The sequence below is a fragment of the Euleptes europaea genome, chromosome 3 (genome assembly GCF_029931775.1).
Source record: "Euleptes europaea isolate rEulEur1 chromosome 3, rEulEur1.hap1, whole genome shotgun sequence".
NCBI lineage: Eukaryota > Metazoa > Chordata > Lepidosauria > Squamata > Sphaerodactylidae > Euleptes > Euleptes europaea.
Genome location: NC_079314.1, coordinates 108240554 through 108268264, shown reverse-complemented (window position 1 = coordinate 108268264; position 27711 = coordinate 108240554). Strand labels below are relative to the sequence as shown.

The 27711-nt window shown below is 42.4% G+C and overlaps 1 protein-coding gene across 1 annotated transcript in view; it reads left to right on the top strand.

The window, feature by feature from the left end:
• Positions 1–27711, top strand: part of LOC130474905 (uncharacterized) — a 54378-nt gene that overhangs the window by 5960 nt on the left and 20707 nt on the right. The window contains exons 2-11 of the mRNA XM_056846599.1: positions 3476–3643; positions 5213–5329; positions 6578–6655; positions 10278–10400; positions 11902–12008; positions 13850–13940; positions 15136–15219; positions 19188–19270; positions 21485–21625; positions 23259–23418. Of these exons, the coding sequence (XP_056702577.1) occupies positions 3476–3643; positions 5213–5329; positions 6578–6655; positions 10278–10400; positions 11902–12008; positions 13850–13940; positions 15136–15219; positions 19188–19270; positions 21485–21625; positions 23259–23418 (1152 nt within the window). The remainder of the gene's footprint in view (positions 1–3475; positions 3644–5212; positions 5330–6577; positions 6656–10277; positions 10401–11901; positions 12009–13849; positions 13941–15135; positions 15220–19187; positions 19271–21484; positions 21626–23258; positions 23419–27711) is intronic.

Here is a 27711-nt window from a genome sequence, read left to right as displayed (position 1 = left end):
GAATTGCTGTGATATACATAAACAATGACACTAGGGCTGTTGAATTAAAAAAAATTCGGTATAGTTCGGATTCAGCTGAATTCGACCCGTTTAGATTCGGGATATGCCAAAGTCCGAACTCCCCCGCTTCGGGTCCGTGCAATTCGGCAGGAATTCAAAGTTCGGGAAAAAAATTCGGCCGAATAAAGCCATTAAAAACACAACTGCGCCTTTCCGCATCTCTGGGGGGGGGCATTTTTGGGGGTAGAGGTCCCAAACTTTGAGCAGAGCTTCAAAGGACGCTTCTTGAAAGACCCCCCAAGTTTTGTAAAGATTGGGTCAGGGGGGGCCTGAGATATGGACCCCGAAAGGGGTCCCCCCACCCTTAATGTGCATCTCCGAGCAGAGCTTGCCACCCACGCACAAAGCTCCCAGCCCTGACAAACAGCTGAGAAGTTTGCAAAGCATTGCAACACAACTGCAAAGCAACACGACTGCAGAGCAACACAACCTTGTAAGCAACACCTTTGCAACTGTGCAAAGCAACACCTGACACCTGGGAGTTTGCAAACCATGGAAAGGGACATAGGCAGCTAGCTATGCATAATGAGCAGGAGGGGTGGAATTTCCCCTTTTGCATGGGACTCCAAATGCATTCTTTAAGTCACCATTTGAAAACCAGTTTTGAGCAAGCATCCAAATAGACCTAACCGCTCTTATGAATGAGGGAAAACCTGAAGACACACAACTGAAACCCCCCCTCAAACCAGGGAGAGAGAGACTCCAGGGGGAACACACACCCCAGGCAGAACCGGCAAAAGCCCCCTTTGGCTTCCCCCCCACCCACAGAAACTGCTCCCTCCCCACATACACACAGACTCTGCTTCCCCCCACACACACACACACACAGGAGAAAAATTATAGATTAAAGCCCCCAAAGGGGTCTTACTGTGGCTGTCTTCTGTTCCATCAGGAGGGGCTGGGGAGGACTCGGTAATCCAAGACGATTCCATTTAGGCATGGGACATTTTGCTCTGGAGATGCATACTGATCCATTCATCCAATAGGGGAAAGGGGAAAGGGGAAAGCCCATATCTCGGGACCCCCTGACCCAATGTTTACAAAACTTGGGTGGTCTCTTAAGAAGGCTTGTCTGAATCTCAGCTGAAAGTTTTGTGTCTGTACCCCAAAAAATACGCTCCCTGCAGCCACAGAAAGGAGCGAATGTGCACAAGCACCCCCCCACACACACACAAAGATTTCCCTCTCTCCCTCTCTCTCCCCGGCCGGGCCGCACATCAGCTGATTCCTCCAGTACTCAATCCTGACTGATTGGCCAGAAGAAGACCCAGCTTGGCCACCGATTGGCCGGGGGAGGAGAATGCTGCTTACTGACGGTTATGCTGCTTACTGACAGCCCCGAATTGGCTGGATTTATTCGTGAACTCCCGAACTCGCTGAATTCAGCTCCCCGGTTGCCCACCATTTTTGAGTTCGGTTCGTCCCGAACTAAAAACCACCGAATCAGGGGAAATTCGGCTGTTTTTCAGTTCGGGCCGAACCGAATCAACAGCCCTAAATGACATAAGGGGTAGGACAAGTCCCTGGTAAACGACCTTGTTTCTTCCTTCGTCAGCCACCCGTGTCCAGTCCCATGTCCTCTTCTTATCTTGCAATAAAATATAGCAATTTCGCAATTTCTTTTCAAAGCATAAGCTTTATACAGTGTAGTTGTAACAAGAGCCTAAGCTTCTTGTGCGATGATTATTAGCTAAAAACAAAGACAATGCTTGCTAAGTTATCTTATAATTTTAAACAGAAATCAAAACATTGAAAAAAAATTTTTGAAAATACTCACAAGCATAAGCTTCCTATGGTTGAGATAACATACTTTGATGTAGTTTAGTGTCCCGTGGGATCCTAGATGGTCTCTGACCTGTGATTCCAATGGGGCTGACTCATAGCTAATTTATTCTTACCAGAGGTATGAAACTAATAGACACATCCCTAGTAAGATATTGTTTAAGGCTATTTCTTTGAGCAACGGGATAGACAACTGATGAAAATATTGAATTTGAAACAGTCGTCTACCGGAACACCGTATTGTATTTCACTTGTTGCAATGTGTAAATCTCCCTAAAACTTTGGCTCTGTTACGCGCCTTAATTGGCTTTCATCTGTTTCTCCTGAAGAAAGACTGTGGAGTCAGTGTCTTGCAAGATTGTGATCTCCTTTGCTTTTGTAAGGCTCCCACACATCGTTTATGTCTTTGTTTCTCAATAATTTACTTAGTGGTTTTTTGCACTTTGGACTTATTTACGTTCAGTGCAAGTATAGGATTCGTTGTGTTGTTATATATCTATGTTCTTTTTTTTTATATGCCAATAAAGGCTTGTGTTGTTGTTGTTGTTGTTGTATATACAGGTCATTTGGGTGCTGTGCTTGGAAACATCTGTGAATATTTGTTCATTGGGACTTTGTGGTGATTGGTATACACCAATATACTTGTGGTATTTGCCATATTTTGGTTTTTTTTTCTTTTGGCTGTGCTTCATTTGGGCCACCTTGCTGTGATTTTTTGACCTTGGTATGCTCTAGCATGGCTTTTCTTATGTCCTTATCCGTTCACCTGGAGAACATGCCCAGATTGGAAGATAGGCTCTATGGCTTTATACCCCCATCGAAGTCCCTCTCCTCTCCAAACCCCACCCTTTTCAGGTTCCATCCCCAAAATCTCCAGGTACTTCCCAAACCCAGAGCTGGCAACCCTAATTATAAACTTCAAGTGGACAAGGATACTGCTCTGTACTATTAATGCTACACCTCATATATGCGGGAGCATTCAAAAATGGTGTTTAACTTCATTTGCAGTACTGTCCATTCTGCCCTTCAAGATTTTTTTCCTCATGGGGAAACTTGACCAGGCTAAGGTACTTTTCAGTGTGTTTATTGCCCTGGAGCATCACTGGTTTCTCAAAACATGCTCCTGTTCCAGACAGTGTGGTGTTTTGTTTGGAGAGTTTCTGAAAAGTCTTGAGTTCGAATCACCACTCAGCCACTGGGTGACCCTAGCAAGGAAAAAAAATCCAGTCTTCCTACATGGCATGTGGAGAAGAAGCTCCATTGGCGATTGGATGTGAAAGACCTATATGATATAAATCAAACATAAACCAAATTATTATTGCACACAGGGATGTGGGCAGTAAAGTTTTTGCATAAGGGCCCAGGTAAAGCATGATAGCCTTGCAAGTTAAGTACTGCTTCAGTTCATTGTTTACGCTGGAATTTTTTCTCCCCGTGGAATGTAAGTAAAACGTAGTGTTTGTCACCAATAAATGGTAAATACTAAAAAAAAAAAAAAAAAAATTATTTGTGGGTGTGTTGGGAGGTCCTTTGTTGGGCTAGTAAAGTCAAACTTCAAAAATCTGCATGGATATCACTGCTGTTCTGCATGTAAGTGGGTGATTGGAACTCAGAACAATCCTGTTGTTTGTAGGCACCCCCTGGAAAAGTGGAAGAAGTCATTAAGCTTGCCATCGACCTCGGGTACCGCCATTTTGACTGTGCATACCTGTACAGGAATGAAAACGAAATCGGCAATGCCATTCAGCAGAAAATCAAAGAAGGTGTTGTGAAACGGGAAGACCTCTTCGTTGTCAGTAAGGTAAAACTCCGGTGGGCACAGTGAGAGCTGATCTGCACACGCAAATGAAGTCACATCTCACAAAGCTCCTGGGATTGTTCCCTGCCATAAGTGCAGCTGGGGGGGGGGGCATATTTGAAGGCTCTCCCAATTTAAGGGGGAAATTATAGCAAGTGCTCTCCTGCAGCAAAAAGAAAAGAAAGAAAAGCACATAGTTTGCTTTTGATTTAAGCGAAGGGTTACAGCAAGTGAATCTGGATTCCTGGAGAGGCATCTCCCCCCACCCTTTAAGACCTGATGAGTTCTGTGCTGCCCCCAGGCAGAGTTGTTAGTAGATTTTCTAGTATATGTAAGTCACAGCTCAGGTTTGTATTAGTAATATGCTAGGAAATAGTACCTGCCCTTTAAGAAAGGTGCATGCTAATTATTGTAGTTAGGGAAACTCAGTAGTCACATGTTTCTGTATTAGTTCACTGATTGGTTAGAGGTTAGGCTCTAATTTGCCCAGGGAAAGTAGGCACCTTTTTTCTTATTGTTAATGAGACTGGACAAGAAGAGAGGCTTGAGGATTCATTATGCTTTCACAGATAGCTACATCTGGGCTCTCATCAAGAAAAGGACTGCAGATCTCTTCTATTCAGGCATGAGTAACGCTGAACTGTTTAGATGCATTTGTAAACTGCAAAATAAAGAATGATTGAGACCACATAGCTTCCAGTTGATCACTTATCTCTTGAAGGGTCTAACCAACATCTCCCTGGCTGGGAATAAGCTCCTTCCCCCCATTCACTAACACACCTGTGCATATACACTTTTCTCAGGCCGTTTATGCTTGTTAATTAGCAGCGCGTTCCAGGCTGAAGTGCCCCGCTTATTTTTTTTTTTAGTTCTTCACTTTATTCCAGAAGTCACTGTGAAGCCGGCGCATACCTGCTTCACATTTCTTAAGAGCCCCTTTAACGCGACCTTTTGTATTTGCTCCATCCCCACCTCGAAGCATCCACTCAAGGAAGCATGAAGAATCACAGCCGTGGGTTAGCTATGCAAATGACGATTGCTAATAGCTATGCGAATGAAGGAGCAGGCGAGTGGGGGTGGAATTTATTTTACTTTCTCCTCTTGCATCGGGACTGTGAATAGGCATTTTAAAGGTCGGATTTAAAAAAGGAGCTTTGAGCGAGCATCAAAATCGACCCTGCATAAATGGCCTCACTGTTCACATACCCTTTTTTTCTGCCTTCTGAATCTTGTGCTTCTTTAAATATGGGAGGGGGAGGCCAGGGCAGTCTTTGGCTGAGATCTGAGGTGGTCCTCAGTAGTCCAGGCTTACAGGGCGAAGTGGGGAGCAGTTGCCCTTTGGTCTGACTTTGCTGGTTCTGCCTCTAAGCTACAGATAGAGAGGATCAGAGCATTAGTTGGGCAGAAGACAAACTGATTTTTCTTTTTGGTGGGGGCAAGAGTGTGAAATAAATATTTTGCTATGGCATTTAGACTTACTGGAAATTGGAGCTTCGGAGCTGTCAAAGCAGTTATTCTTTTTTTGATTGGATCAGCCTAGGTGAGCCCTTTTCTTTCCTTCACCCCTCGCAGTTGTGGTGCACATTCCATGAAAAATCCCAGGTGAAGGGAGCGTGCCAGAAGACCCTTGCAGCGCTCAAGCTGGATTACCTGGATCTCTACATCATTCACTTTCCCATGGGCTTCAAGGTACTGTGTGCTGTGAGCCAGGGGCAGTTCTGCCTATTCCAGTACTTCCTTAAGGCAAAGGATGCCCATTTGGAGCCATTTGCAGGAAGTGAAGGAAAAGAGTCAAGAATATGGAGTGCAATCCAACCTAGGTTAACTGCTTTGAATTCCCATTGATTTCAATGTTTTATTTCAACTGCTTTGAACTCCCATTGAGTCAGACCATTGATCTATATCTAATCTCACTGGCAATGACTCTCCAGAGTCACATGAACACATGAAGCTGCCTTATACTGAATCAGCTCCTTGGTCCATCAAAGTCAGCATTGTCTACTCAGACTGGAAGCAGCTCTCCAGGGTCTCAGGCAGAGGTCTTTCACTTCACCTACTTGCCTAGTCCCTTTTAACTGGAGATGCTGGGGATTGAACCTGGGACCTTCTGCACACCAAGCAGATGCTTTACCACTGAGGCACAACCCCTCACCCAGTCTCAGGCAGAGGTCTTTTCACATCACCTGCTTCCTTATCTTTTCTCTGGAGATGCTCAGGAATGAACCTTCCGTATGCAATGCAGATGCTACACCACTGAACCACGGCCAGTTACTTTAGCATCACTCAAGAAATGGGATGGACCAAAATTGCTATGTAGGTCTGAACTTCAGGCTATATCAAATCCAATCCAATCCCCATTCTTTGATCTGGAAGTTGTTCAGATATTCACGTTTATTGTTACAATTACCAGCTCTGGTCTTTCACTCTTATTTATTCAAATTCTTCAGTTTTTGAGAGACATAACTCAGTTGTAGAGCATGTGCTTTGCATGCTGGAGATTCTGGGTCTAGTCTCTGGCATCTCCACTTCTAAAGATCTCAGAGCTGGCAAGAATTTCTCCCTATTGAACAGCCCCTGTCAGCACCAGGCAAGAATCTACCTATAGAATCTATAGAGAATCTACATGGCCCTTTCTTACATGCCCAGGGTAATGCTGATCACCACTTTTGGGTCAGGAAGCAATTTTCCTCCAGGCCAGATTGGCCAGGGATCCTGGAGGGTTTTTGCCTTCCTCTGGGCATAGAGCGGGGGTCACTGAGGTAATGGGGTGTGGTAGTTGTGCAGGGATTTGGACTAGATGACCCTTGAGGTCCCTTCCAGCTCTATGTTTTGACCCTATAAGTCGGATCCATATGTTCCATTTGGTGAAATATTTATAGGAGTTTTGTGTCATCGCACACTGTCATTGGTTTTGTGTTTTTTTCCTTCTGCTGATAGGCTGGAGATGATCTGTATCCTCTAGATGAACACGGCAAGGTTATCCCCAGTAACACGGATTTTCGAGACACCTGGGAGGTAGGAAAATTAATACTGCATCTATTGCTTTCATAGGTTTGATGGTAAGCCCACTGAGATTCTGTGAGCTCCTAATGCTATGAATTAGTATCACGGTGAAGCAGTTGGTGTTCAGGAAGTGTCCCGGTGTGCCTGGAAAGATCCAAGCAGGCAAAACTCTGCCCATGCCCAGCCTAATTGTGAAAGTACTGAGAAGCTGCATGTGTTACATCGAAGAAAGAGTATGTTAGTATGTGCTGCGCTGTGATTTGCCTTCCATTGTTACCTTTTCCATGCAAGTGAATGCATACCTGGATGTTTAGTTTATCTAAAGCTGCAAACCTATGATTGCTTGCTCGGGAAAAAGGAATAAAAGGGCCGCACCAGTGCATAGAGCATAGAGCTCTATGCAGCAAAATGGAAAGGGGCAGATACTCCTGGGAAAAAAGACTGGATTATGAAAATGTTTGACCTGGTGGAAATGGCAAAACTTACAGCTACTATAAATCAAAAAGACAATGTTCGATTTATGGGGCAATGGGAGGCTTGGATGAAATATTGCGAATATGAATTAAAACTGGGAAAAATGCAAGAATACCTTTTAATCTGATCTAAATGACACTATTAATATTAAGAATTATAACCATTTATATCAATAGAGTATGTTATATGAAATTTACATGAAATTTAAATGAATTTAAGAATAATCAAGATCAGACTATATCACATTGGGATAAAATACTTTATTAAGAGGCGGACAGAGGTGATGGGGAAGTCAAAGAAATTTCCTTTATCTTTTCTCTTTTTCTGTAATGTTTATATATTCTTAGTTATTATAGAAAATTTCTATTATAAAAACCAATACAAAAAATTTTTTGTAAAAAAAAGGGCCGCACCAGTAACAGGAAATAAAAATAAGGCCAAGGCCAATGGTGCAAAATAGGTGAAAAGATTTTTTTATTTTCAGGATAAAAATTCCCTATGCATTTCATGCAAGCGGCTTTTTCAGGGGAATCTGTAGTTATTGCAATATGAGCATAATTTTTTATTATGAGTAATAAAAAATCTTTTTATGTATTTTGCACCATTGGCCTTGGCCTTGTAATTTGTAATTTATTGTTACGGCCATTGGCCAGCATAAGGCCTTGGCCTTGTTTTTATTTCTCGCTTGCTTGGGAACTGGGCTGTTGTTCAAAGATGGTATGGTTGGGCCTTTGCCAGTGCTCTGAAATGAAGAAGAAGAAGAGTTGGTTTTTATATGCTGATTTTCCCTACTTTTTAAGGAGAATCAGACCAGCTTACAATCTCCTTCCCTTCCTGTCCCCACAACAGCCACCTTGTGAGGTAGGTGGGGCTGAGTGAATTCAGAGAACTGTGACTGGCCCAAGATCACCCAGCTGGCTTCATGCATAGGAGTGGGGAAACCAATCCAGATCACTAGATTAGAGTCTGCCACTCATTTGGAGGGGTGGGGGATCCAACCTGGTTCTCCAGCGTAAGAGTCCACCGTTCTTAACCACTACACCATGCAAGTAATCTACAGGCTGGATCCAGGGGAGGACTGGATCTCTACCTAGGAGCTGTGCACTGGCCACTCATTGTGAATAATGTTTGCCACCCTGCCTTGTGTGCATGCCCAAGGATCAAGCTGTATGCAGGCACATTGATTTGTGTTCTGCTCTTAACTAGTATGCCATGCTGGCTCTCAACTGGCCCAAGATATAAAAAGCTCAATTTTTTTCATTGGGTGTGGAGCACTGCTAGAGGCCTCTTGAAAGAATGCTTAGATTGCATGCTGAACCTCTGAGGAAGGTGTCTCGGTGAAAATGTCTTGCCTGACAACTCTTTTAAACTTGCAAACTATCGCAGCTTGGCAGGAACTCCAATTAAACTCCTAGGAAAACATGTAGAGGATCAGGTTCCATGAATTTGATGTGCAATATGTGTGCCAGATGGCAAATATGCTAGACTGGTGTTCCCTTCCATGCCCCACTTCAGACAGAGAGCACATGTTGAAGCACAGTCGGTATTTGTTAATGAACAGTCAATTAAAAACAACATGTTAAGAGCCAGAAGTAAGAATTATTTTTAATGGGTTTATCTCAGTACTTAAGAGAGTGACTTCATCATGCATTTTGTACAAATATTGTGAATTGAACTGAATTTTATTTGCGGTCAAAGACCAATAAATACACACAATATGTAACAATCTTACAGCATTTCAAATAAAATAGGATATAAAAACTTATCAAAATTAAAATCAGATTATCGCATAGTAATTTAACAATTATCTCTTTCCTATAAACAAAACAGCCATCAGGTTTCTCCACTTCTGAAATCCAGTAGTTTAAGCTCGATTTTATCTGCATCTTTGCTTTTTAATTTACTCCGCAACGCAAAATTTGGCAACCTGTCTTGTGGTCGAAGGGTTTTCGTCTGCCAGTACTTTTCCAAGTTTATATTTGTTAGAATAATCCAGATAGTTTTTCCAGTAGTGGAGATAATATGGCGAGTCGAAGCTGATTGCACAAATATAAACAGATCATTAGCAATATTGGATGGTAGGGGAGAACAGATAAATAATAAAAGTGTTCTCTTCCCTGTTCCTTCTGTAAGCACTTGAAGCTACGCTATTGAGGGTCTCTTCTAAATGCTCCCCCGTGTGGCCAGACCTGAGATTTATCCAGATCCTAAATCTTAGATTTCACCGCACTCTGGGATGCATCGAGGTATATTAAAGGGGCTTTATGGTGAATATCCTGCATCAGAAATCACTATGCTGATTGACCTCCAAAAGAAGTTGCAGAAGGATCTATTGGGGGTATTCCACTGCTGTGACATTCTCCATGGAAAATGGAGAATCCTGCTGTGACATTCTCCATGGAAACTTTGCCTCCATTTTTTCGTGGCCATGCTGCAGAGGACCTCAGAAAAGGAACCAACTTATTTATTGTATTTTATTGGACTTATAACCCACTCTCTCCCAGCCAAAGCCAGGCTCAGGGTGGCTAGCATCCATAAAAATAATAAAACATCAATAAAAGTATAAATAAACAGAGAGTATACCAAAAACAAATTATACAGTTTAAAACCAGTAATTTATGAGCTAAAATTGAATGTGCCCTCATTTGTCCATGCACAGAAGCAGGGCCAGCCCGGTAAAAGCAATCAGGATTATTTTGCTGGGATCTCTCTCCTCTTCAATTTAACTTCTGAAGCCCAGCAGCCATGTTTGGGACCCCTCCCTGGTCCAAAGCAGATTTCGTTGCAAAATGTCCCTTTCCTGTATCCCCTACTTAATCCTGGACTCTGATCATCCCCAAACCTATCCACATGATCCTTCTGTAGGCCATGTGATTGAGTCACCTGTGCATGCTGTAAATCAAATGGCTACCTGGCTGGGTCATGTGATATTCCATCCTATAAGCCGCAGAGCTGCACCACACCTACCTGTGGTCAAGCGGCCGAAATAGCTGAGGGTTTCCATCCAGTTTTCTTTCTTTGATTTGTCTCCCTCCATCCAAGCCAACAAACAAAACAACCATCCACCTGAGTTCTTTGTTCTGCTTTGTGTAAGAATAAAGGGAATGATGTGTCTCCTAGAACTGCCCCTTTATGAATTTAGTCTTCTTTCTAATTGTAGGGAATGGAAGACCTGGTGGATGCAGGCCTGGCAAAAGCAGTTGGGATCTCTAACTTTAACTGTGAGCAGATAGAAAGGATCTTGAACAAGCCTGGGTTAAGGTACATCCCTGCAAATAACCAGGTGAGGTATGAACTTCGTTGGTTCAATAACTTCCCCAGACAACACTGACACTCTAACAAGACCTAATTTATAATGGGTGGGAATTGGAAGGAGATGTTAGGGGGTAGAACTTAGGTACTAACTTTTTTCAAATGAGAAAATCAAGAGAATGAAACTGAAGGCTTATCTACCCTATGAACATATATACATTTCATTATACCAGTTAAACTGTCATGACTCCTTCAAGGTATCCTGGAAACATCTATAAGTTGATGAAGATGCAGAAATTCTGTTTAAGATCTCTCACAGAGCTTAGATCCTAAACAATGCAAGTGCAGCTGTTCTATAGGAATGTAAATGCCCCACCTTGTCCCTCTCAATGCAGCCTTATATGCCCCCCCCCCAAGTGTATGCCTGCAGGTCAGTCAGGGTTAGCAAGAGTCCTCCTGCCGATCATCGGTGTTGCCCAACACTGCTCCAAGCTGAAGAAAAATATATTTTAAAATGCTGCAGGCCTTTGCATCACTTCTGGGTGCAACTCAGAAGTGACAATGGGTAGCTGTAGAAATCGCTGGAAACTTCTCAGTGCTCATGCCCCGCACAGCACTACTTTGAGACGCAAATACGGCGTTGACTCAGCTTCAAAGTCTTCATTGTGCATGCCCTGCACAGCGCTTTTTTCTTTTGGGACACGCTACTGTTTGCTGATACTTTCTGGCTCAAATCTATTGTACATCTTGGGATTTGTACCTTACATTGTACATTGATTCTGAATTGTGGAGACATTTGTACTTTGTTATTTAAGCGTATGCTGTAATATGCTTTTTGATGCATGGCTTGTGATGTTGTATGTTGCTTACCCAATATAATTTAAATTAACATAGACATTGCTAATTCTTATTATTTGTGGCTTGTGTGCTTGTTATATCATTACCTGGAGGTTGGCAAACTTATGGTTAGACCACTTTAAATCTGTAGTGTAGATATGTCCTTTTTTACCTCGCCCTTACGGCAAGTCACCTTCTAAATGAACTATTTGTACTTTTGGAGATACTGTGTCTGGTATGATGGTCGGCTGACGTCTCTGTGGCTAAGTCTTCTCCCTTGAATCCCAAAGGTCGGTAGACCTGGTGTCCAAGAAGCTGGGTCTATTCCATCTTGTTCCCCTGCTCAGCACCTTTGTATATTTGATCATATTGAAAGCCGTTTCATTTCTCCAGTTGTTAAGTGTCCATTCTGTAGCTAAGTTTGTATCATTTAAGGCATATTGTACCATTTTTCTCCCACAATTTGTATGCTAGTTTTACAGGCAAGGGACTTATAAAGTATAGGGCGCATGTATTGACAGATGAAAATTGTGTATGTTTTTACTGGGAGCGGGTTCAGTTTGCTAAAAGAAGTGGAATTGAGGTTCTGGGCTCAAAGCCACAAGGATGAGAAATTAGAAACCAACTCAAGTCTCGTTCTTCTGATCCTCTGTGTAGTGCTGCAGGATAAACATATTGTTCTTTTATGCTTGCAGATTGAATGTCACCCATACCTTACCCAGGAAACTCTGATTAATTTCTGCCTTTCCAAAGGGATCACTGTGTGCGCACACAGCCCCTTCGGCTCACCTGGAAACCCAGTGTAAGACAGCTTTCTAGCCTTTCTACTCTTCAAGTCCATGGGCACAGTCCAGAAAAAGTTGTGCCCCAAAGAACTGGCTTTTTAAATGTGTTATTTAATAGAAGTTGGGGGAGGGGGCGTGGCTCAGTGGTAGAGCATCTTTTTGGCATGGAGAAGGTCCCAGGTTCAATCCCTGGCATCTGCAGTTAAAAAAAGACAAGTTAATAGGTGATGTGAAAGACCATTACCTGAGATACTGGAGAGCCACTGCCAGTCTGAGTAGACACATGAACACATGAAGCTGCCTTCTACTGAATCAGACCCTTGGTCCATCAAAGTCAGTATTGTCTACTCAGACTGGCAGCAGCTCTCCAGGATCTCAGGGTCTTTCATATCACCTACTTGCCTAGTCCCTTTAACTGGAGATGCCGGGGATTGAACCTGGGACCTTCTGAAATACTGGCCTTGATGGATCAATGGTCTGATTCAGTGTAAGGCTGCTTCATGTATGTTCATGTGTATGTTACTGCGTTTACATATTTGTTTTCCATTACTGGTGGCTGCTGCTGGAGCCTGTATTTAGCCTGGTTGAATACACTCCAGTTATAAATAAATACAACATTTGGGTTGAGCAGGGTCCTAAGAATCTATTCTGTGATCTCTGAAATGAGGCACCTCCCTCCGGTGGAAGAGGTGTGATCCACCAGCTCCGTGCTAGCAGAACGGATTAATAAGATCCAACCCCAAGTTCTGTTGAAATCAGTGGAACAAATGAGTCATGGCCAACCTAAGTTCAACTGATTAGCAAGATTTGGTGGTGGATGTGCAGTCAAGGTACGGCTGACTTACAGTGATCCGGTAGGGTTTTCAATGCAAGAGACATTCAGAATTTGCCACTGCCTGCTTCTGCGTAGCAACCCTGGACTTCCCTTGTGGTCTCCCATCCAAGTACTGACCATGCCTGACCTTGCTTAGCTTTCATGATCTAACAATATCAGGCTAGCCTGGCCCATTCGGGTCACATCCACGGTGCAAGCCTCTCACTGTCTTATGCATGATGCACAAGTCAAACTACAGCCAGAACTGTGTGTGTTCTGCCAGGCAAGTGCTGGAACTAGTTTAGACTCAGCATCTTGACTAGTATCTTAACACAAGTTTTGAGCCCTTAAAACTGAGTATCTAGTTTGAAAATGTCACAAATCAAGAGAGTGTGAGTGGGATTTCCAGCGGCCAAGGAACAGGCCATCAGGGCTGGGCACAACGCTCTTTGCCCTTCCTTATGAACAGCAGAAGCAGCACAAATGTCACAAAACCTGCACACCTGTGCATGGTATTGGCATGTAGCCAGCGATCTGCGAATCTTGCGGAGTGGGACTTTCTCACTGTCCTCCCCTCCCTGAACCTCCCTTCCTGGGGGTTGGCAGACTCAGGAGTAGTACAGTAGGCAAAATGGGGTTCTTCAGTGGGAGAGGGGAAACAGCAGGAAATTGTCGGCTCCTCTTCCAAAAACTTTAAGTCCCTTAAACCTTTGGAACTGCAGAATTAGATACATGCCATTGCATGGATCGCAGGATGTTCAAGGCAAGAGACGAACAGAGGTGGTTTGCCATGGCCTGCCTCTGTGTAGCAACCTAGAACTTCCTTGGTGGTCTCCAAATACTAACAAGTACGAATAAGGATGTTTATAACCACCTGCCTAGGGACTAGTTGGGACAACCACTGAGAATGTGGTAGCCTCTCAAAATCCACAGCCTCCCCTGCAATTCTGTTTCTCACAAACCACCACAGAGGGCATTTGCCAGTGTACACCAAACTGCTTGATGCCCAAAGAGGGCTGTTTACTTTTTTTTTCCTGCTCGCAGGAGCACCCTTGGGAAAACAGGCTATACTTCTCTGCTTGAGGATCCTACAGTGAAGAAGATTGCAGACAAGTACAACAAAACATCTGCTCAGGTAATGGAAATCTGTCTGAAGAAAGGTCTTTGCTTAGAGCCTCAAAGGCACAAAGAAAGGCAGAAATAGGACTACTCCTCCATCCACTTTCTCTGCCTTAGGGGCCAAATCTCATATTACCATGGAGATCTGGGTTCAGGTCCCCAGCTGTGTAACTGAGCTGCAAAAAGCACCTACGGATAAGGGAAGGAGGTAGTAAATTATTTCCCCCTCCCATGACATTTCCCTTATCGGTGGGGTGGGAAACAGACACAATATGGGTGTGTGTCCTTTTCCGTCTTGGAGCTTATCACAGAATGGCCCCCTGACCCATAAGCCCTGTTCTTTTTCTAACTTGCAAAGTGCTTGTCCTGAGTCTACCCTTGTGCCACTGTCCGGAGTCCACCCAAGTATCGGAGGGGTTTTCTCATGCTTCTCATTCACTACACTGCCATCAGCATGTCAATTTCAGAAATTCCCACCAAGCGGGCCATCACTGCCAGCTTCCTTTCTGTGATAACATTTAAAGGCTCCACATAGTGCCTGCATCTCCTATTACTCAATGACTGGTTACCCTAGAAATGACTAACCATACTTGTGCACTGCTGAGGAAACAGGGATTTAGCAACCAACCACCTCACTTCCCCTAACGCCCATTTTAGATAGGGTATTCAAATGGAGTTTGTCTGTGTGGTACAAAGAGCAACTATAGGCATTTAAAATAGAAAAGGGTTTATTGAAAAAGAATGCCACACACATATGCTGCACAGCAACAGATCGAGCAAGGAATACAAAGAAAAGGTGCAAACAGCCTTCTGTCCTTCAGCCCTATACATGCTCTAGCTGATCTTATTCTAAGGTAGGATGCTTTAATTTAGAAGTTACAGCATTCTAAAAACTTCCCATTATCTTGGAGTCTTTGTCCACTCCACCAACCTTTTGTTATCTCAACATGGCAATGATTGCCATTAAGATGGAGCCCAGATGTGAGAGCACTTCAGATGACATCAACCAAAATGGACCTCACAAAATGGACCTTGTCTTGTCCAGGGAATATCTCCTCTGTCTGCTCTGCCCAGCCTATGTCTCATTACTTCTCTTCCTGTAACATTTAAACCAGTCCCACCATGTTAATTATTTACCTGCAGAGTATAACTTGACAGATTTGTTGTATGTATCTTCGAGACAGATTCATTCTTAATCTGTGGCTATGCAGGTTCTGCTCCGATTCCACATTGAGAGAAATGTACCTGTGATTCCAAAGACAGAGAAACCACACCGCCTCAAGGAGAACCTTCAGGTGAGGAACAATATTTGACTTTGGAAAGTTTGGAGAAGAATTTACAGTAGTCACAACTGGGGCAGGGGAAATGGTTTCTACATACCCATAGGTCCAAAACTCTTTCACCAAATGCTAAATCAAATAATGATTTGGGGATCAAGTGAAAAGGAGTCATGTGACACCTTAAAGATTACGGCTTGGGACTTCCAGTAGAGCGTTTGGTCTGAGCGCCATTGTCTCTTGGGAGCCATGTAGATTTGGGGTGCAAAAGAGCACTCCAACCCGGTTCCAAATAGTGGATCAGGAAGCAGGAATTCCCCTGCAGCCATCAAGAACGGTTTGACTCCCATATTCTCTGAGAGAGCCTTCTTTAAGCCTCTGAGATTTGGACGTTGTCCCGCTGGCACCGAGGGGGCTACCAATGCCACGAACGACTCTTTGGATTTAGGCTTTGACCTCCTCTATCCATTAACATCAAAGAATCTATGAAAAGAACAAGATGCCTCACCTTTGGAAGTCAGAGTGAGTAAAAAGACACTTTTTGCTTTTACCTTGATTGAGAAGATTTGAACGTCGATAAAAATACCTATGAAAACCGCGTCTCCCTGCCCAACATAACGAGACTCTTTAAATAAATAAACGTCATTAAACGAACCGACAAAGACCTTATCAATTTGATCAGTGAGAAGACGCAATAAATGGGACTTTTGAATGACTTTACAACTACCAATTAAATGCTTTGAGGGGAGGGAGTGAGACGAAAACTCCCCCACACACTTCTGGTTCTTTCCAGTTCAATCAGTCCTCCAGCCACGTCGCTTCTTAGGATCGGAAGATAGTAAGAAAGGCTTTACTACCATCGAAAAGACAGGACAGATCGTAAGATTGGAAGTGAGTTTCCCCGATGCAACCATCAAATTGCTCCTACCACTTAAACACTGAGTGGGGACAACACTGGATCTATGATACTGCAGTTTCCTGTCTACTTCCCTTTTTCTGACCGTGCCGCTCTGAAGCGTAATTGAGGATATTTTGAAAATTACAAACCCCATTTTCATATAAGAATCCAAGTAGATATGTCAAACAAGAGGATGGAAGATATGTTACTTAAACAAATGGACATGTTTGCAGTGCAACAAGATTTAGTCTTTAAAAAACAACAAGCGTTCTCACAACAAATGATTCAACTAGCTGGAATGATGAATACCTTATATCAATCAATCAATGGAAAACTGGACACAATTATTGAGGAGATCTATGATATAAAGACCCAAGACATGACAATGACTATGCCGATGAAAAGAAAAGATCCTACTACGGAGATGACTGAATGCTACATGGAAGTGGAGATAAAAAACGAAAATCATGACAATGAATCAGAACAATTTAACTCTCAAGAGGTGGCTACAAATGATCAGCTGGCAACAAGAGAAATCAACATGAGAGAATTCAGTGCTTCTACACTCTACTTGTCTGAGTTGCTGTTGGCAAGAGGAATATTGTTATCCCAAGAAAACATCTCCTGGCAGCCAGCAATGAAGAGAGACATGATGAAGGATTTTATCAAGATGCTGCAGGAAAATTTAACAAGACGTCAGTGGATACAATCATCGGGGTCCTCTTTCATATTTTCAGAGATCAGAATTGCAGCTACTACACTGGAAAATGGAAAAAAAATTGGGAAATGAAGAAGGACTGGCAGATCTCCTCCTAAAACAAGAAAATGGCTAAGATTATGCTTAATTTAGGGGTGTAAGGGAGGCATGGTGGATTTACTCTGATGAATTTTTAAACGGGAAAATTTGTTAATGTATTGATCTAATCCCTTTACTATAGAATAATAGCAAGTCTGTAAGAAAAAAAATAAGGATTAGAAATTAATTTGAAATGCAAAAGTGTTAACCAGTAAAATTAGTGACTGAAGAAGATGTGGGGAAGTCATATATAGTAGATAGTATTGTATAGTATAGATAACATATTCTCAGTAATAGTAATGAGTTTTCTTTTTATAAGTAGTTACAACTGAGTATATTGTTGAGATATGTTTATTTCTGTTATATTGTGAAAAATAAAAATATTTTTAAAAAAGATTCAGGCTTGGATCTTATACCTTTGATCCATACATGCTTCTCTCTGGGCAGTGTGTAGGAGAAGCTTGCTTTCTCTCACACTAAGAGCACTGAGGCTCATTAAAAAAACATTGTGCAAACAATGTTCATGAAGTTCTTGTCATTATTTTTATATATAAGCTTTAAGTTATGTGATCCATTCTTGACTGGATCCAATATCCAATTAAGGTCTTTTGAAAATCAGGAAATCAATAATGAAATCATTCCCTACTTAGAGACTACAATAATTTTGTCATAGTATTAATAAAATGATCAGAAACGGTGAAACGGGTTAGGATTAGGTTTTGTGGTAGCAAAAAAATTTTTAAGTGGTCATTTAAATTACAAAAACCTAAAGATTGAAAAATAAATCTGGCCTCTAAATGTTCGCTGTGGCTCTTGTGAGGGTTAATAAAACCACTAATGAGGGAACGTTACTTCAAGGCAGCCACATGGAAACTAGAAGTCTCTTTGACTGTTCTCACGCAGCACGCTACCCCTTATACACAATGCAAGATAGGTTAATTCTCTCAAAGTATTATTCTTTTAATAGGTCCCAGCCTTTTGACCAAGTAGATCAGAAGTTTATTTAATTTTTCCAGGTTCAGGATGAAACTCTTATAACCCCATCTGAAAATCAGTCAGAGTTCGAACTAAAATTTTATTTAAAATCAATCTAATTATTCTTGATATGATTAAGTAAGCAAGGGTCACAAATGTACAGAAAACATTACCATGGGCCAATGAGATTAAAAGTAAATAAGATTACCTCTCATTTTGTGTTCTACCTAAATAGAAACTAAGGTAAAAGGTAAAGGTCCCCTTTGCAAGCACCGGGTCATTCCTGACCCAAGGGGTGACATCACATCCCGATGTTTCCAAGGCAGACTTTGCGGGGTGGTTTGCCAGTGCCTTCCCCAGTCATCTTCCTTTTACCCCCAGCAAGCTGGGTACTCATTTCACCGACCTCGGAAGGTTGGAAGGCTGAGTCAACCTTGAGCCGGCTACCTGAAACCGACTTCCGTAGAGATTGAACTAAGGTCTTGAGCAGAGCTTTTGACTGCAGTACTGCAGCTTAACGCTCTGCGCCACGGGGCTCCTAAAATAGAAACTACAATTCATTTTAAATCCAAAGATTTGTACCAGAATCTTTGTAGAAAAATCAGGGCTTACAGTGAGTGGCTAACTTTGATAGACACATTTATGTGGGCCAATGCATAACTTATTAAACCATCTAATTCGTTCTTTCTAAAGGCACAATGTAACATAGCACTGAACATACAATGATGCTTTCCCAGATGAATGTGTGTAGCTAACTTTGTTCAGTACTCCCTGAGATTCTGGTGGGTGTAAACCCATTAACCCAAGGTTACATTAAAAATAGTATCTTAACAAGAAACAACAGATCTTCTGGTCTGTGAGTCATCCGATGAAGGCCGAGAAACATGCATGCTTGCTGTATCACACAGAAGATGAAAAGAAAAATATCAGACCTACTTAATTCTAAATGTTCTAAGCAACATACATGATTAACCTCAAAGTCCACAACACTCTTTAGTCTCAACAAAACTTGTCAAAGCCTGCCTTGTCTCTGTTCAAAAAGTGTGTGTGGCAGGAAGAATATACCTTGTGTGCATTTACATTCACGAAATTTATCTGGGATTCCCAGATTTGATTTGAATGTTGACAATTTTGGATACTCGTACTGTATGCACCTCATTAGGGCATAGTCCAGTCCTAATTCAGCACTTCTAAGGACATGCATCAGTTTTCCATTGAAATTAATGAATTTAAAAGTATATATCTTTGCCTGGCTCCTGCACTGTAGTCACATATATTAAACAGCTTCCGGGGGGGGGGGTTGTTTTTGTTTTTCAGGTGTTCGACTTCAAACTGAGTGATCAGGACATGAAAACACTGCTATCTTTGAACAAAAACGAGAGAGTCTATTCAATGCCCGCGTAAGTCACTCCCCATACGCTGCAGGATGATGAAAGGAGGGGCTGTGGCTCAGTGCTAGAGTATCTGCTTTGCATTCAGAAGGTCCCAGGTTCAATCCCCAGCATCTCCCAATTAAAAGGATCAAGTCACAGGTGGTTTGAAAGATCTCTCAATAGTGACCCTGATATTCCAGTGGTATGAACTCTGCATAGGGCGATATTGTGTCATATGTTCAAGCACATCAGTGGTACATAGGGCTGCCTTTTTACTTATAGTTAGCCTATTCATAGATTGGGTGTACTCTTTGTGAAATCAAATATTTGATTTGGCATTCTGAGAATTCCAGTGTGAATTAAGAGACACTTGTTATATGCATGAGTCACGGGTATGAGGGGGCTACATGGGGGTTTGTCTAAGGTCTAAAGAGTCCCCTCTCGGGAGCTTTTCAGCCCCATATGCCCCCTTCCTCCTGTCCCCTTCAGCCCTGGAGCAGGCAAAGACCATATCTCTGGTCTGGGGTTCTACCAATTAGGGAGGGCCAAGAGTATTCCCCCCCTTTGCCCTTCCAAACAGCATTCCCACTGCTACTGATGACATTGCCAGGGTAAACATTCAAGCATGAGGACCCAAGCAGATTATAACAAACTTTTACTAAACAAGGTGGGTAATAACCAAATAGATGAGGGGAGAAAAACCCTTGGGAGCAACAGCTTCAACAGGTGATATGTTTTCAACCAGCTGGGCAAAATGAACACATAAAGCTTCATAATGCCACTACCTCACAGGTCCCTACTTTATAGAGTTGCCAACCTCTAGGTAGTGGTAGCACGAGGGCTCAAGAGTATAACACCACACTGGGTAAAAAATGCAAAATAATGATGCAAACAATGAACATGCAAACTATACAAAAAATCATATAAGCACTTCTGAATGTGTAGACAATATTTATAGGCATAAAGTCAACAAGCATAATGATAAATGAAATGAAATGAAAAGCATTACATCATGCAGTAGAGCAAGCAAATCTATGGCACAAATTAGTGCTCTAGACTAAATACAATCCACAACGGGTACAGGAATATCCAGTCCAAAACATAAGGTCAAACATCAATAGTCCAGAAGTAAGAGATAAGAAAATCCAAGAAGTGCAGCCAAGGAACCAACATAAAAGGAGAACGCGTGGCTAGTCGTAAATCACGTTTCAAAGGCTTTCTTCAGCTCCAACGTTGTTAGCATTAATCAGCCCGTAGGCTAAAAGGAGGGTTCAAATGACCGTCAGCTGTGAAATAAATAACATCTTATATATGGCATGCTGAAAACATTATTGCAATATAAATTATATAAAAGGACATAACAGACACAACAAAAGGTTATAAGCTGTACCTAGGGAATGCGTCTATGTGGAATTCAAAAGCGCATGTATCCTCATGTGAGTGGTACTGCAAACAGGAAGTGGGGCGTTTTTATAGCAGTCTGATAGCAGAAGGTGCATATTTAAAGAGATGGTACACTTATAAGTAAGATGGTGCAGTTTTAGATAAAGCAGGACAAATCAAACTCATTATTGAGACCCAGGGGGGTAAGGGTCCGAAAGGCATAGATTAGACGAGCTTCTTGTTGCAATAAAAGTTTTTTGGCATCCTGAAGATGAAATGGTTTAGGTTTAAATTGCCATAAAACAAAAAATAGAATATCAGTGTCCAAATGATGAGCATTAATGAAATGTTGGACAAGCGGTGCCTCTAAATTGCGCGCCCTGATGCGCGTTCGGTGCTCACCGATCCTAAGGCGGACAGGACGAGATGAACAACCGATGTACATCAAACGGCACGGACAGAGGACCGCGTAAACAGACATGGCCGTGCCGCAGTTGCTAAATTGCTTGAGAGTGTAAGAAAACTTAGAACTGTTAGAATGTACATCTTTGATGGGTAGACTATAGGGGCACATGGAGCAATGACCACACTTGTGGTGTCCCGGAGACATTGTAGAGGTAGATGGTAAAGAATCTGTTTTAATTAAGATGTCACGTATGGAACGAGTTTTCCTCATCCCCAAAATAGGGGGTTCTTTGCATCCAGGAATATCCTGTAACAAATGCCAATGGCGCATCAAAATGCGTTTGATGTCAAAAGATAGATGTGAGTACTGTAAGGAAGCTACTACTCTGGGTGCAGAGGAGCCATGAGTAGATGACGAGGAAGATTGGTGCAGCAGTTCTGATCTGGATCTAGAACGGGTTCTATCAAGCGCACTTTGAATGATGTCAAGTGGATATCCTCTTCTGCAAAAATTGGCCGCCAACGAATTGGCAGCTCTGAAGAAGTCTTCATCTCTGGTGGAATTTCTTTTGATGCGCAGGAACTGGCTAAAAGGTAAGTTGGAACGGAGGTGCAAGGGGTGGAAGGAGGAAAAGTGGGGACTGGAACCTGAATCTGTGGGTTTCGTGAAAGGCTTGACAGCCAATCTGTTGTCAGACCGTCGATAGATGGAAACATCAAGAAAAGAAATTTCAGAATTATGATGGGATCCTACAAAAGTTAAAGAAGGGTGTAAGGAGTTCAGCCAAGTGGAAAAAGAAAGAAAACACTCTGAGGAATTGAGAATAATGCAAATGTCATCTATGTACCGTCTGAACCAGAACACGTGACTGGTGAAAAAAGTAGTAGAAAAAAGACAAGATTTTTCAAAGTGAATCATGAAGATGTTGGCAATGGATGGGGCGCACGCAGCGCCCATCGAGACACCTCTGACCTGTAAAAAGAAAGTATCCTGATAACGGAAAAAATTATTCTCAAAAAGGATATCGAGTAGACTCATAAGGAAGTGAGTAGGCGGTGTTTGATCAGGACGAGAGAATAATAATTCTTCAATAATGCAGCGAACCTCATCAAGAGGTATATTTGTGTATAAGGCAGAGACGTCAAAAGTTGCCAAAGTGGCTTCAGAAGGAATGAGCAGATCTTCAACATCACGAATGAAGTGTCTTGTATCGGAAAGATAAGAAGAAGTGTCCTGGGCAAAGATTTGCAAAAAGGAGTCAAGGTATTTGGAAATGGGTTCCAGTAGAGAACCAACTAGACTGATAATGGGCCTCCCAGGAGGGGACACCAAAGATTTGTGTACTTTAGGAAGACTGTAAAAAATCGGTACGCGTGGAAATTGTACGAGCAAAAAATCAGCAGTATTTTTATTGATGTAATTGAGAGAAGAAGCTTCATAGATGGTCGTCTTAATGATATTGTACACTCTTTTGGTAGGATCAGAGGAGAGTTGCTTGTAATAGGTGGTGTTGCTGAGTTGCCTCCAATTTTCTTGTTCATAGTTGGAACGATCCTGTATAACTAAACTCCCGCCCTTATCAGCAGGTCGAAAAATCAGTGAAGTGTCCTGTGATAAATCACGTAAGATGTTCATATGAAACTGGGAGACGTTGGGGTGCTGCATATGATTAGCCTTACGGCGCTCCAATTTCTGTAAGTCATGAAGTACCAGGGACTGGAAAGTGGCAAGAAAATGGCTACAGTTTTTAGGTACATACGTGGACTTGGGTTTAAATGAGACCAAGGGTTTGTGATAAGGTTTAGTGTCACGAAATTGTTCCTTGAGTTTCAATATTCTGAAAAATTTAACTAGATCGACTTGACTTTGAAATCGGGAATACTGAGGGGTGGGAACAAAGCTGATGCCCAGTTCTAATACCTTTTGCTCATCTGTTGTTAAGATTCTGGAGGATAAATTGAAAATCAGGTTTTTAGTTTCTGACGTCCCCGTGGTTTGGGGTCCCGACGAAAATCCAGACGTCCAGATCTTAAAGAATACGAAGAGCCATAAGACCCAAGGCTAGAGTTGCTAGAAGAGTTACGTTCTACAGAGGAGTCAGATTGGGCGTTAGGAGGGGGTTTGCCTTGAAATCTGCGGGGCCGGCGTGTGCCTTGGCCCAACCAATAATATACCCGATCCTGAGCATAATCCTCCTGATCACGCGTGATCTTCTTGTGTTTATAGCCCTCAATATTGGCAGAATAGGCATCAAGTTCTTTTTGAAGACACGTTCAATACTCAAATTGAAGCTCTTCAAAAAGAACTTGATGCCTATTCTGCCAATATTGAGGGCTATAAACACAAGAAGATCACGCGTGATCAGGAGGATTATGCTCAGGATCGGGTATATTATTGGTTGGGCCAAGGCACACGCCGGCCCCGCAGATTTCAAGGCAAACCCCCTCCTAACGCCCAATCTGACTCCTCTGTAGAACGTAACTCTTCTAGCAACTCTAGCCTTGGGTCTTATGGCTCTTCGTATTCTTTAAGATCTGGACGTCTGGATTTTCGTCGGGACCCCAAACCACGGGGACGTCAGAAACTAAAAACCTGATTTTCAATTTATCCTCCAGAATCTTAACAACAGATGAGCAAAAGGTATTAGAACTGGGCATCAGCTTTGTTCCCACCCCTCAGTATTCCCGATTTCAAAGTCAAGTCGATCTAGTTAAATTTTTCAGAATATTGAAACTCAAGGAACAATTTCGTGACACTAAACCTTATCACAAACCCTTGGTCTCATTTAAACCCAAGTCCACGTATGTACCTAAAAACTGTAGCCATTTTCTTGCCACTTTCCAGTCCCTGGTACTTCATGACTTACAGAAATTGGAGCGCCGTAAGGCTAATCATATGCAGCACCCCAACGTCTCCCAGTTTCATATGAACATCTTACGTGATTTATCACAGGACACTTCACTGATTTTTCGACCTGCTGATAAGGGCGGGAGTTTAGTTATACAGGATCGTTCCAACTATGAACAAGAAAATTGGAGGCAACTCAGCAACACCACCTATTACAAGCAACTCTCCTCTGATCCTACCAAAAGAGTGTACAATATCATTAAGACGACCATCTATGAAGCTTCTTCTCTCAATTACATCAATAAAAATACTGCTGATTTTTTGCTCGTACAATTTCCACGCGTACCGATTTTTTACAGTCTTCCTAAAGTACACAAATCTTTGGTGTCCCCTCCTGGGAGGCCCATTATCAGTCTAGTTGGTTCTCTACTGGAACCCATTTCCAAATACCTTGACTCCTTTTTGCAAATCTTTGCCCAGGACACTTCTTCTTATCTTTCCGATACAAGACACTTCATTCGTGATGTTGAAGATCTGCTCATTCCTTCTGAAGCCACTTTGGCAACTTTTGACGTCTCTGCCTTATACACAAATATACCTCTTGATGAGGTTCGCTGCATTATTGAAGAATTATTATTCTCTCGTCCTGATCAAACACCGCCTACTCACTTCCTTATGAGTCTACTCGATATCCTTTTTGAGAATAATTTTTTCCGTTATCAGGATACTTTCTTTTTACAGGTCAGAGGTGTCTCGATGGGCGCTGCGTGCGCCCCATCCATTGCCAACATCTTCATGATTCACTTTGAAAAATCTTGTCTTTTTTCTACTACTTTTTTCACCAGTCACGTGTTCTGGTTCAGACGGTACATAGATGACATTTGCATTATTCTCAATTCCTCAGAGTGTTTTCTTTCTTTTTCCACTTGGCTGAACTCCTTACACCCTTCTTTAACTTTTGTAGGATCCCATCATAATTCTGAAATTTCTTTTCTTGATGTTTCCATCTATCGACGGTCTGACAACAGATTGGCTGTCAAGCCTTTCACGAAACCCACAGATTCAGGTTCCAGTCCCCACTTTTCCTCCTTCCACCCCTTGCACCTCCGTTCCAACTTACCTTTTAGCCAGTTCCTGCGCATCAAAAGAAATTCCACCAGAGATGAAGACTTCTTCAGAGCTGCCAATTCGTTGGCGGCCAATTTTCGCAGAAGAGGATATCCACTTGACATCATTCAAAGTGCGCTTGATAGAACCCGTTCTAGATCCAGATCAGAACTGCTGCACCAATCTTCCTCGTCATCTACTCATGGCTCCTCTGCACCCAGAGTAGTAGCTTCCTTACAGTACTCACATCTATCTTTTGACATCAAACGCATTTTGATGCGCCATTGGCATTTGTTACAGGATATTCCTGGATGCAAAGAACCCCCTATTTTGGGGATGAGGAAAACTCGTTCCATACGTGACATCTTAATTAAAACAGATTCTTTACCATCTACCTCTACAATGTCTCCGGGACACCACAAGTGTGGTCATTGCTCCATGTGCCCCTATAGTCTACCCATCAAAGATGTACATTCTAACAGTTCTAAGTTTTCTTACACTCTCAAGCAATTTAGCAACTGCGGCACGGCCATGTCTGTTTACGCGGTCCTCTGTCCGTGCCGTTTGATGTACATCGGTTGTTCATCTCGTCCTGTCCGCCTTAGGATCGGTGAGCACCGAACGCGCATCAGGGCGCGCAATTTAGAGGCACCGCTTGTCCAACATTTCATTAATGCTCATCATTTGGACACTGATATTCTATTTTTTGTTTTATGGCAATTTAAACCTAAACCATTTCATCTTCAGGATGCCAAAAAACTTTTATTGCAACAAGAAGCTCGTCTAATCTATGCCTTTCGGACCCTTACCCCCCTGGGTCTCAATAATGAGTTTGATTTGTCCTGCTTTATCTAAAACTGCACCATCTTACTTATAAGTGTACCATCTCTTTAAATATGCACCTTCTGCTATCAGACTGCTATAAAAACGCCCCACTTCCTGTTTGCAGTACCACTCACATGAGGATACATGCGCTTTTGAATTCCACATAGACGCATTCCCTAGGTACAGCTTATAACCTTTTGTTGTGTCTGTTATGTCCTTTTATATAATTTATATTGCAATAATGTTTTCAGCATGCCATATATAAGATGTTATTTATTTCACAGCTGACGGTCATTTGAACCCTCCTTTTAGCCTACGGGCTGATTAATGCTAACAACGTTGGAGCTGAAGAAAGCCTTTGAAACGTGATTTACGACTAGCCACGCGTTCTCCTTTTATGTTGGTTCCTTGGCTGCACTTCTTGGATTTTCTTATCTCTTACTTCTGGACTATTGATGTTTGACCTTATGTTTTGGACTGGATATTCCTGTACCCGTTGTGGATTGTATTTAGTCTAGAGCACTAATTTGTGCCATAGATTTGCTTGCTCTACTGCATGATGTAATGCTTTTCATTTCATTTCATTTATCATTATGCTTGTTGACTTTATGCCTATAAATATTGTCTACACATTCAGAAGTGCTTATATGATTTTTTGTATAGTTTGCATGTTCATTGTTTGCATCATTATTTTGCATTTTTTACCCAGTGTGGTGTTATACTCTTGAGCCCTCTTGCTACCATTTTCTTCAACTACGTTAACTTTGGCACAGGTGTTCCTCATTATTGTAACCTCTAGGTAGTAACTGGAGATCTCCTGCTATTACAACTGATCTCCAGCTGATAGAGATCATCTGGGGAAAATGGCCGCTTTGGCCATTGGACTCTATGGCATTGAAGTCCCTCCCTCCCCAAACCCCGCCCTCCTCAGGCTCCTCCCCAAAAACCTCCCACTGGCGGCAAAGAGGGACTAGGCAGCCGTACTCCAAGAGGGAGAGAGAGGCCAAGCCTTGGCCTGCAGGCTGCCCCACCATTTAGTGAATGATTCATAACACAGTGACCTACATTCATAACAGCGCGATCCTAAACTCTGAACCTTATTTCACTGCAAGGCCATCCCCATTATGGATACGGCTATAGTTAAAACTAGAGAGCTAGATGAGGCTAGTATTTAGCACTGGATGTAGCCTGGGTCTAAATCTCTGCTCAGCCACAAAGCACATTGCCTGAGCTTGGATCTCTCATCTTAATTCATTCCCCAAATGGTCGTTGTTATTGGGGGAGGGGGGTCAGGGATGGTGGAGGGAACCATTTATTCCTCTTGGGAACTTACTGAATAAGTAAATAATGAATAATAAAAAACATAATATATTTCTAGCCCTTTAAAGCAGTGTTATGAGAGCTAGATCTGCCACCAGAAATGCCAACAGAAGCTCTGCTTTATTGGGAGTAGGGTTGCCGGGTCCCTATTCGCCACCGGCGAGAGAATTTTGGGGCAGAGCCTGAGGAGGGTGGGGTTTGGGGAGGGACTTCTATGCCATACAGTCCAATTGCCAAAAAGGCCATTTTCTCCAGGTGAACTGATCTCTATCGCCTGGAGATCAGCTCTAATAGCGGGAGATCTCCAGCTAGTACCTGGAGGTTGGCAACCCTAATTGGGAGTGAAGGAAACCTCAGCATGTTAACAAATGGCTCTGCCTCATTAATGATGAACAATTCAGCACTTTTAAAAAAAAAACCTTTATATTCCTCTTTTGCAGGTGTACTGAACACAAGGAGTATCCTTTCCACGCGGAATACTAAATTTGTTGTTCCCTTCACATCTGCAGAATGGAAATTCCCAAATTTTTGATGTTGCAGGCAGTTTGCTGAAGAAAATTACCTGCAGTTAGCTTTGTGT